The sequence below is a fragment of the Drosophila sechellia genome, chromosome 3R, assembly GCF_004382195.2.
Source record: "Drosophila sechellia strain sech25 chromosome 3R, ASM438219v1, whole genome shotgun sequence".
Taxonomy (NCBI): domain Eukaryota; kingdom Metazoa; phylum Arthropoda; class Insecta; order Diptera; family Drosophilidae; genus Drosophila; species Drosophila sechellia.
In genome coordinates this window covers 2,096,312-2,108,576 of record NC_045952.1, presented here as the reverse complement: position 1 = coordinate 2,108,576, position 12,265 = coordinate 2,096,312, and the positions used below count along the sequence as shown (strand labels likewise).

The following is a 12,265-nucleotide window of genomic DNA, read 5'->3' as shown; positions in this document are numbered from 1 at the left end:
TGCGTTGCAGTTGGCGTGGCACCACATGTAAACAAACTTGTGCTGCGTCTTAGTCTCTAGAATCTACGAGTAACGGGTATAAAAATTAAATAAACGGAAGTAATTCCGAAAAATTGAAGTTATTATTATCCAAGCGGATTTATATAAAAAAAAGTATAAAACAAAATAGAAAGCTATAGTTGAGTTCTCCGATTATCAGTTATCCACCCGTTACAGCTAGTTAAAATGAGAACGCGAAATTTCATCAATTTTCTGCGAAAATATTCGCATATATATTTCATATAGGATATACTCGTGCTTAAATGGCAATGTTACCGAGTTTCCTGCTTGCCGGAGATCACTTCCTTCATCTCTGAAAATTCAACGTAAAATATAACAAGTGTTTGTAATTTTTAAAAATAATTCAAATTTATTAAAATCAATATCACTCAATATAATTTAAGCCATTTAATAAGAATACTTGAATTCCATACGAAACAAATATTGAATATTGACCTGCGCAACATCATATACTATATATTCGTTATATAATAACGATGACTTTAAATGTTCGTCGGTAATGGTTTCTCCATAAGGAATTTCAACCCCATCACTTCTTATATAGCTTTTAGTAGGATCTGGCATGGTGCGACCATGACCAAAACAACTATGTTTATTATTCGATAGTTTATTAATATATTTCGCTGAAGTACATTCCATCATATCGCCCAAAGCAACTTCAGATAGAAGCATTAATCCAGTGGAGTGTTGTCGACTTGTGCAACAATAATTTGCGGATTTTGAAACCATATCCGCAAAATAAATGCCTTTTCCGAACATATAACCTGTTGGTGGTGCTTCTGGGGGAGCAATTTTTAAACCATGCGATAATATACCAACAAAATTAGTTAAACGTGATCCGTGCCATAATAATTTTCTGTTATGTAGCTTCTTGAATGGTTTAAAGCGCCTTGCTTCTCCCTGGCGAGATACTTTAAATACATCAACAATTTCTAAATCATAAGATTTGTGGGTAGATGCATGACTGTTTTTTACGTACTGGCTTAGAATCGAAAATTCTTCACTATTTTTGTCTAATGCAACCAACTGAGTTTTAATCTGTGCGTAATGATTATCTAAAGGATTACAAGAATCAGATCCATCTTCGCTTTTGATTATACTGTACGCAACCTCTATCTCAGCTAATGAATCAAGCATTTGTCGCAAATCTTCAATTTGTTGATGTGTTTCAATTAATGTTGGTGATTGAACACCAAAATTATGAGGAATTAACGTATAAAACCTATTTGTTGCATCAATAAGTTTTGCAGCATTGGAACCGCATTCTAGTACTTCATAAATTTCCTTCACTACTCTGTAAGCAGATTGGATTTGATGAGCACTGAGCTTGCCCAGCGGCATTTTATCCATGTCAATATGGAATTCCATCAATGTTTTATTCATTGAGTCAACATCAAAAATCAGCTTCATTAAATTTTGTACAGATATCTCTAATTTGGAAGTATTGAAATGGCTATTGTGTTTTACCAACTTTTGGTCATCATCATATTGAATTTCGATTGGGTACATTCGACCTGCTATTTTAACAAAGTTGTCTCGTTGATCGTATTCATTTCCAGTTTTATCTGCATATATTTCTTTAAAATTTCTTTTCGCAGACTCGCTCGTGTCAAATTCTTCAAGTTTTGAGTTTCCAATGTTTGTTCCAATTCGACCCCATGAACGAAAAATCCAATATCTGAAAAAAAAAAGCATGTGCAAAATTATTGTATATATTAAACACACTTATTTATTAGTGAAAACAAGAAAGAATGCTAGTCAACTTTTCCGATTGTCAGATTCATCTAGAGGAAACGCGAAATTTCATCATTGTTCTGGGTATCGATAGATATGGGTTAATTAAATACAATACAATTTAAAAATTGTAATGCAAAAAGTTTTTATATATATATATATATAGTGACGTATTCACGCCAACTCATCACGCTCAGTTAATTGAATATTCGCGCCACCCAAACTGGGCCGCTCTTGTAAACAGATTCCCAAGCCTGACCTAGCAGTTTCGTCTGCTCTCACTGAGGCTCTCCTCAACGTAAACATCCAAGATTAAACTAACATAACATGATTTTATCAGTTGCTGATCTACCGTTTAAAGCTATTTTCTGCGTTATCTACGTTTCGATCGTCTATTGCTTCACTTCACAGCCTTGGGAGATATTCCGTTTTTCCTATTCTTTATTTCTGTAACCCATAGAGGCCCCTCCTCAATCTCACTCACATTCGAAATCAGTCTTAAGTTGAAAGTTATACCGTAAAGTTCAATAAGTCTTAAACCGATATTCAATAAAACCAAAAACGAATTTATTCAGTGTTTAATTTATTTCGGAGTTGATCCTAGTTTAAATACGGATCATTTGTTCGACTTGAAAAATAAAAACTATTTAACTTTCAGCGTTGATCTTAGTTTAAATACGGATCATTTGTTCGGCTCAATAAAAAACTATTTAACTGGCGCAGTCGGTATGATAACTCAAAGATTGCTTGATGCGAAAATATAAAATTTTTAATTCCTGTAATCTGTGTTATCCGCCAAAGAACTTACGTAGTGTTACTGTGAAAGTGAAGTGTTGGCCATTAATACGCCTACACTTAAAAGAACAGTGAGACACATCTGTTTAAACAACAGTGAACTTCCAACATTTACCGCAGCTATAAATTCAGAAATTTTTTTTTGGTTACTCCGAACAAGTGAATTGCTGGAAAATAAAAAAATAAAAAAAAAGAACCTAAAACTAAATATATTAAGGAATTACCAAATAAGTGAAAAATTAAAATCTAAGTGAAACAAAACATAAGGAAGTAAACCCAAATCAATCAGTTAAAAAAAAAAAAATCTTTAATACGAACTATTAAATAAGTGCATATAAAACAAAACTATATACACTCAAAGAAAATATATATCTAAATAAACTCTATCTAAGCTCAACGGAAAATAACAAAAGAAATAAATCTTAACGTGTTTTCAAGAGAGGAGAGTAATAGACTTCAAACGTAACATAAGTGAAAAATCAATAAGAGTGAATAAAATTTAAATGAAGACAAAAAAAACTGAAGATATAAAGTTTGAATAAATTAAAAATAAACTAAAACTATACAATACAAAAATAAAAATAACAATAATAAAATTATGAAATAACCGCTACTCACGAAACATCAGCAACTATAAACATTTAAAAACAAAAAAAAAAAAAAGAAACCAACAATTTTGTACTCTAATAAAAAAAAAAATGGCAGTAGCAGCACCAAGCCCAATATATGGATAAATGGAGTCGAACACTTCAACGGGGACCCACAGACCCTGTATACGTTCATCAGCCGCATCGATTTCATCCTGGCACTATATCAAACGACCGACGAACGGCAGAAGCTCACCATCTTCGGACACATTGAGCGCAACATCGCGGGAGAGGTCATCCGCACACTAGGAGTTACGAACCTCACCACCTGGACGGAACTCAGGACTCATCTGATCCTAAACTACAAACCCCAGAGACCAAATCATCTACTATTGGAGGACTTCTGGAATACCCAATTCCGAGGTAACGTTCGTGAATTTTTAGAAGAAGCCGAACGTAGACGGCAGATATTAACAAATAAGTTAGACTTAGAAAGCGACACTGCAGAAACTACCCTGTATAACCAACTAATTCGAACCAGTATAGAAACATTAATTCTAAGATTACCAACTCACATACAGTTAAGAATAATCAAATGCGAAATTCCGAATTTACGATCATTGATAAATATATTGCAAGAAAAGGGAATTTATGAAATAGCAACTACATACAAGAACAATACAAAGCCAGTCTCAAATCCCATTAAATCACCTAACAATGCAACTCACAGACAAACAACTAACTACTATAATCATACAACACCATTCCAACCATCATACAACGCCATGTATCAACCAATTCGCCAACCAATTTCATATATACCACCTCAATTACCCAGAACTAACCCTAATCCGTTTTCCCAATACCAATACCGTCAACTTCACCCTCAACCTAACATATCTGTTATAGCTCAACCTAGACCATTGAATCGTCAACATACATTTGACCAGAACCGACCAGGACTTAGTTATTCAAACGCACTAAATACAAGAGAAAATATAACGACCGGTGGACCAGCACTAAAGAGACAACGACCGTCTGACAGTGGACAATCACGTATGAGTTTTGATGAGGCTCATTACCAAGAAGAATTAGACCAAACTCATCAACAGTTCAATCCTTACATGCATTACGGGAATCATACCCAATATCCTTTCGATCTTTACATGCCTTACGGGCCGCCCCCCAACAACATCCCGATTTATTACATGCCTTACGACCCCCCACAACATCATCCGGTTGGCATACAAGAGATGGCAGAGGCACGAGAAGAGCCAACTGAACCTCCTATGGAATTAATAACAGAAGCTGAAACGGCTGAGAATTTTCGGCCCCAAGCCTCGGAACAAGCCAATTCATAATTATTAAACACAAAGGACTCAATTTAAAATGCTTAATAGACACAGGCTCAACAGTAAATATGGCCACTCAAAATTTTTTCAAATTACCAATCCAAGAGATAGCAAAGAAAATAAACTCAAGTAATGGCCAGTTCATTGCACAAAAGAAAGTAACGTTACCCAAAAATAATCTTTTCCCTAAACCATACGATTTTTTGATATATCCTTTTTCAACTAAATACGACTTGATTTTAGGACGACAATTACTTGACGAGGGAACTACATCAGTAAATTACGGACCCCGTACAGTTACAATATACGGACACGTGCACGAAATGTTCGATGCCTTCCTTCCTTCAGAAGAAATACATATTCAAGATACACAGAATAATTCCTTTAGGCTAGACCACTTAAATTCCGAAGAAAAAGCAAAATTGATAACCCTCCTAAAAGAATTCCAGGACCTTCAATATAAGAAGGGAGACCAGCTCACATTCACTAATAACGTAAAACACACTATTAGAACATCCCATAATGACCCAGTATAGAGAAAGCCTTACGGATATGCACCCGGACTAGATACGGAAGTAGAAAACCAAATAAAAGAAATGTTAGATCAGGGAATAATCCGAGAAAGCAATTCCCCTTATTGTAGCCCCATTGTAGTAGTACCCAAGAAAACAGACACCTCCGGACAGAAGAAATACAGAATAGCCATAGACTACCGTAACCTCAATGAAATAACAATAGCAGACAAATACCCAATACAGAATATGGACGAAATCTTAAGCAAGTTAGGAGGATGCAACTATTTTACTACAATTGACTTAATCAAAGGGTTTCACCAAATAGAAATGAACCCCGAGTCTATCCCCAAAACAGCCTTCACAACTAAGACAGGGCATTACGAGTATACCCGTATGCCATTTGGACTGAAAAACGCCCCAGCTACCTTCCAACGATGTATGAACGATGTACTTCGTCCACTATTAAATAAAATCTGTATGGTATACTTGGACGACATTATTGTATTTTCAGCTTCCTTAGAGGAACATCTTCAATCCTTTGAGCAGTCTTTCAAGTATTATCTAATGCTAATCTAAAACTCCAATTAGATAAATGCGAGTTTTTAAAACACGACACATATTTCTTAGGACATATGGTTTCTCCAGAAGGTATAAGACCTAACCCGGAAAAACTACGAGCAATAGAAAATTACCCCCTTCCTACTAAGCCGAAGGAGATAAAATCATTTTTAGGACTCACAGGTTTTTATAGAAAGTTCATACCCCATTTCGCACAGATTGCAAAACCCCTAACAACATGTCTTAAAAAGGACAAAAAAGTAGATAGTAAAAACCAGGAATATATTGAGGCATTCAAAAGGTTAAAACTACTTATTTCTAACGATCCCATACGTCGATCACCAGACTTCAAGAAAAAATTTGTACTCACAATAGACGCTAGTAATGTAGCTCTAGGAGCAGTACTTTCTCAAGATGGTCACCCCATAAGTTATATTAGCAGAACACTTAACGACCATGAAACAAACTACAGTTCGATTGAAAAAGAACTACTAGCTATTGTTTGGGCAATGAAAACGTTTAGACACTATTTGCTAGGTCGACATTTTGAAATAGCAAGTGATCACCAACCGTTGTGCTGGTTGCACAAGATGAAGGAGCCCAACGCTAAATTAACTAGGTGGAAATTCAGACTAGCAGAATACGACTTCGATATTAAATACGTCAAAGGCAAAGAAAATCATGTAGCAGATGCCCTATCCAGGATTACTATAGAGGAAGCGTTCTTTACTGAAGCTACACAGCACAGCGCCCAAGAAGACAACCAGAATTTAATTTCCCTAACAGAAAAAGCGGTAAATAATTACAATAGACAAGTCATTTTCACTAAGGGACCAGAAAAAGTAAAACAGGAGAATTATTATAAGAAAAAGATCATTCATATTTCGTACGAAACACTCACTCATAAAAAAGCCAAACAGTATTTGATAGATTACTTCGTAAACAACCACAGCGCTTTATACATAGACAGCGACGCTGATTTTGAAACAATACAGGCAGCCCATAAAGAAATTATCAACCCAAGCACCACAAAGGTAATTAGAAGCCTAACTTTACTAAAAAACATTAAATCATATGCAGAATTTAAGGAATTAATCCTTCAATCCCATGAAAAGTTATTGCACCCAGGAATCTAGAAAACTAAGAAATTATTTAGTGAAAACTTCTTTTTTCCAAATAGCCAACTACAAATCCAAAACATTATAAACGAATGTCAAGTTTGTAATCTAGCAAAGTCAGAGCATAGAAATACCAAAGTCCCATTTAAACTCACGCCAAGTATAGAATTCTGTAGAGACAAATTCGTTATAGATATTTATTCAGCCGAAGGCAAACACTATTTGAGCTGCATAGACACTTATTCAAAATTCGCTACACTAGAGCAGATAAAAACCAAGGACTGGATAGAATGCAAGAACGCCCTGATGCGCATATTTAAGCGTCGCTCCTAGATCGCTCTTATACTTGGAAACGCTTTCCGAGTATTTTCCCTCTACTTCGAGCAAGAGCTCACCTTGCTGAGTTCTCCGAATTTTGCGTACGTGTCTGCCCAGTTCGCTAAAGCTCGGGTCCGATCTTAGTTTCCGGAGCATCGCTGTGAAGAAGCCTCACCCGACTTCTTTACGATCAGTGCCTTTGGCTTTTTAGGGAGACGCATAGTCGATAGATGCATAGCTGCCTGGCTTGGACTCGTTTGCTTTGGTTGTCGCCTTTCCTTATTCGTTGCTACCAGTCGTATGGTTGCTCGGCTTGGGCGCCTGAACCTTGTGCACTTGCTGCTTGGGCACCTGCACCCTTTTTGGTAGTCTTTTGGACCTTTGTACGGGTAGCAAGAGCACGTCAATCCGTCAAACTCTAACAAACCTCCAGACTTTATACAAAATTTAAAACAAGAGAGAATGATATAGTCGAGTTCCCCGACAATCAGATACCCGTCACTAAGCTAGTGTGAATGTGAACGGGAAATTTTATAATTTTTTTGGGGAATAAAATGAGAAAAAATTTAAAAATTGTTCCAAGGTGTGGGTGTGACCTGTTCGGCGGCTTTAGAACGTTAGAGTGGATGTGGCAACATGGGTCAGCAAACTTGCACTGCGTCTTTGTCTCTAGAATCTATATGCTGAATCTCAACCTTCTAGCTGTTATAGTTCCTGAGATATCGACGTTCATACGGACTCGGCTATTGATCATGGTCAAGAATATATATTCTTTATATAGTCGGAAAAGCTTCCTTCTGCCTCTTACATACTTTTCAACGAATCTAGTATTCCCTGTTATATATTCTTGATCAGCATCAAAAGGCGAGTGTCTGTCTATCCGTATGTTTTGTTCGTGAGTAATGTTAAAGTTTTTTCTACCTCGTCATAACAAGTCTGGCTATAGTAGCTTTACAATTTTACACACTATTAAAAGATGCCTATTTGCCAAGCGGTTCGTCGCACTGAATTCCCTGAACAACGTTTACTCTTTGGTAGCTTGTGTGTCAAGCTCTAAGCGAATGTCAGTCTCCATGGCTTTAATTACGTCTTGTTGAGTCATTTTGTCAGAAACATTGTTTTCTCCGTACGATTAAATAATTAATTAATCAATTTGTTTTCACCATCAGGATATGTTGTGGTATTAATGTTTCTCCACATTAATCTGTCACCGGATCGGGTATTTGATTATCAAAAAGAACACAAATTTCGCAAATCACAAAATATTGAATGTAAAAATTTTTCACTTTAAATTCGAAATACTTAATCAATTCAACAATATTATTTTCCTTTATATTTTTTTTTATTAAAAGGAGTGATAACCTTTAGCATTCCATTTACATGGATCTCATGTTTTGTTTAGAAAATAACTTGAAGAGGCGTCGACGAAGAAGCGGCAAGTGTTATAAATAAATGTTATAAATAAATAAATATATTAAAAGTACCGCAACGAGACACGTTATCGACATACTCCTAATATTAACCAGGAATGCCGGGCCGCGTAGTATTCGATCGAGGAACAGCGTTCAGCTCAAAACACTTCGGTAAATTCTGTCGAGATAATAATATAAAGCACATCCTAACAGCCGTAAGAACCCGAACGAGCGGAGCGGATCATAATGTCAATGCTATTGCCGACTAATTGACAACGACAAGCGTTAGGATGATATGCTGCGCTCTATCCAATGGAGCGTCAATACAATGCAGAACAAGACTACAGGGTACACCCTAACCAAGTTTTATATGAATTCGAATCGCATGACATTCTGCAGAACAAGCTCATTATATTTTCCTTTTTACCCTTAATTTAGTTTAACAGCATTAAACAGGTATATAATATTTGGAACTTTTTATATAATTATTATATTTTTATATTTTTTGTTGAGCTAAAAAGCTCTTTTCTAAGCTGGGAGAGATTTTTAATCAATTCGATGTGCATGATAACGAAAGCGAATTGTAATGAGCTACTTAATTGCAGAGTGAACAATAGAAAGCTAAGCCAAAGTTGTAGGTGCGAGAGGGAGTACAGGAGAGAGATCGCGAGAGAGGATAGCTTAGATAACGCAAGATAATGGCACAGTTGGCAGCAAATAAACAAAAGGATTTTTGAATTGCTGGCGGCTGCGTGACCCGACATTGTTATTATTAATTATTCCCAATAAAGTTATGTATATATTGTCTTACAGATGTTTGCGCTTCGTCTACCAGGGAATAAATAAACAAAGTAAATCAAAACGGCTATTGAACTGAAATTTAAGACTTGAAGTTAAATAAAATAAAAAATGAAATATTTCATAAGCTGGGACATTGTTATATTCTTTGGGAACACTTCCTCCTCTTTAGAAGCACTCAATATCGGGCTTCATGATAATTGATTCCGGAAAGTATCCAGTAATATTCTAGCAATATAAATAATACATCTACATGGAATAATACATCTTCATAGATATTACAATAAATACATCCAGAAGCCATTGAGGGAATGATTACAAATGCATTTCAGGAAATAAATCCAAAAGCTTTTCAGTGAATGCATCCATATGCATTTCACGGAATGCATCTAGAAGCCTTTCAGGAAATGCTTACAGAAGCATTTCGGGGAATTATGAAGCAGAGTCTTAAGCCGGACAAAAAGCAATGGTAACTTTCCTTCTTATGAAAGTACTTCCGCTCGAAAAAGGAGGAATGCTGTGCAAGTATCTGCAAATTTAAGGAGGTGAACATTGAAAGTAACTCCTTTGGTTACGCAGGATTGCAAACAACACAAACAGTTATATTGTGCGCGTACTAAGCCAAATAACGGAAACTGCCGCTAACTCTTCTTTGCGCTCATGTTCCCGCTTGAACCGAATAGTCGCTATTTCTGCCGTTTCGTTGTTGTTGCTCTTGCCATGGAAGCTGATAATTCTGCAAACGTTACCGCAGATGCAAACAGGGTGTCATTTTTGATGCGCAAGGTGGATGCAATTTATAATTGAGCGGATTCCTTGTCAACCTCGTAACGCGTAAATCCTGTATTCGGGGGTAGCCTGAGTGCGTCTCTCAAATGCACTCCCACTTAACTTTCGATAACGGCATTGCTCCGTATGGTTGTGGCCACCAGCAGCGTTCACTGAAGAATAGGGCACCGTCGGTGCACCCTCTGGAGCTCCCAAAATTCGTTGGAGGCTATGCTAACTTCGTTAACATCATTAACCCATCAGCACGCTGGGACAGGGTGCCAGTGGCGCACCAGAAAGCAGTGGTCTAGAGCAAATATCGCAAGACAACGGAACAGGCTTCTCGGGACCAGTCCAGTAGAATAGGATGCGCTGCAGAACGACCCAGAAGCAGCAATAATTGCAACAGGGAGGAGTTCAGCAACCACAGCCGCAAGAGGCATCCCACGGCAAAGCTGCTTACAATGGCGCACGTATGCCTGGTGAATCCATCGATCTGACTTCGATCCCTTCGATTTGGTCTGCGGACTTGGTCACAATTCTTAGATTCTATGATCCAGTTCTTTGACAGGTCAAACCAGTTGGCTTTGCTGCTGGAACACTTTCTCGCCGAGATGTTCGAAAAAAGAAACAAGAGAATGCTATAGTCGAGTTCCCCGACTATCAGATACCCGTTACTCAGCTAGTGTAAATGCGAACGCCAAATTTCATAATTTTTCTGGGCTATCGATAGATATTTTGGAATAAAATGAGAAAAATTAAAAAATTGTTTAATAATGTGGGCTTGACCATTTCGGCGGCTTTACGGCGTGGCTAAAAGCTATTTTTGCAAATAGATAGAAACTTACAGGACTAATAAAATTATGACAAAATTTTGAGAAATGATTTACAAGTGTGGGCGTCGCAGTTTTGAGATAGATTGTTTTGGGATGGTTTACACGACTAATAAAACTGCCACGCTCACCTATTTAAAAAACTTCTTGATATTTTCTCATAGTTTTATGTGTCTTGTAAATTGTAAAAGACTTTTCAGCACGTCCACTCTTACGCCCACAAGTTGAATAAAACTTCCACGCCTATAATTTTGAACAATTTTAAAATCTTTTTCTCATTTTATTCACCAATAATAGATATTCTAGAACAATTATGATATTTAACGTTCGCATTTCCCCTAAATGAGGAACGGCCATTCTGTCTTACTTTATTTTCTATTTATTGTATACAAATACAATGGTAGACGGTAACCTTTACTAGAAGTAATCTATTTCAGGGGCTGGTTTATCGGAAAAAGTAGATATCCGTGGTTGGTATCAAAATAATTTATTTGAATTTACTGTTCATGAACCGCTGCGATCATCATAAGTAATAATGTTATCAGGTGGCAGGTGCCTGTAAAATTTAAAGTTGATTGTTTATCTTTTGTTTTTTTGAAGTTGTGTTTTGTACGAGTATAGTGATTTTAGTGATTTTCAATATGCATTTACTAATTTGCCTTTTTGTTGTGGACCTTTTCTGTAATTGTGTCGACTTAATATGCCGTTCTGTCGTTACTTAATTTTGTTTATTATGTTTTCTTTGTTTTATTGGGTGTTTAACATTGGTTGTTTGCCTTGGAGAAATATGTGTGCCGGGGTCTGTCCAGTGGTATCATGTTTAGTCTTGTGATAGTATATGTATAGCATTGATTCTATTCTTCTTAGTTTGCCTTTGTCGTCGTCGGATGTTTTGATTATGCGAATCTTTTCATTAACTGTTTTATATAGTCTAGTCTGCCAGTTTTAGTTGTGTTAAGTTGTAAATCGATTTCCTCACTCTCCAGTCATCGCCGTGAATAACTTTGGCTTGCCAAACTAGTTGAATATGCGTGTTGGGTCATGCAGCCGCCAAAACTGTGCAGTATACTAATCTCATACGTGTTAATATTTAAGCCGAATTAGTCATGGGCATCGCAACTGCTACGCCCATAGTGCAAACCGCTGTTCTCGCACGCATTTATCTGTTCGGCGCTCATTCCTTGTTGTTTGTTATCTACCTACGTTAAGCTTGGGCGCAGCATTCTCGGCTGTCTGTCCCGCCAATTGCCACTTCTTCGTGTTTCGGGAAAGAGTAAGCTTGTGCATTCTATATAGCTCTTTGTCGGCCCTAGCTGCCGCAAAAAATTCGAAAATAAACAGTGTCGTAATATAAACAAACTTTCTTCGGCTTTTTTATTATTCGCAACAGCTATTGAAAAAGCTCAATAGCTAAACA

At 36.8% G+C, this 12,265-nt stretch overlaps 1 protein-coding gene across 2 annotated transcripts in view; it reads right to left on the bottom strand.

The window, feature by feature from the left end:
• Positions 1–389: 389 nt before the first annotated feature.
• LOC6620523 (poly [ADP-ribose] polymerase) overlaps positions 390–12,265 on the bottom strand; it is a 74,785-nt gene continuing 62,909 nt past the window's right edge. For both annotated transcript variants that reach the window (XM_032723390.1, XM_032723388.1), the window contains one exon: positions 390–1,738. In XM_032723390.1, coding sequence (XP_032579281.1) covers positions 448–1,738 — 1,291 coding nt within the window. In that variant the 3' untranslated portion in view covers positions 390–447. The remainder of the gene's footprint in view (positions 1,739–12,265) is intronic.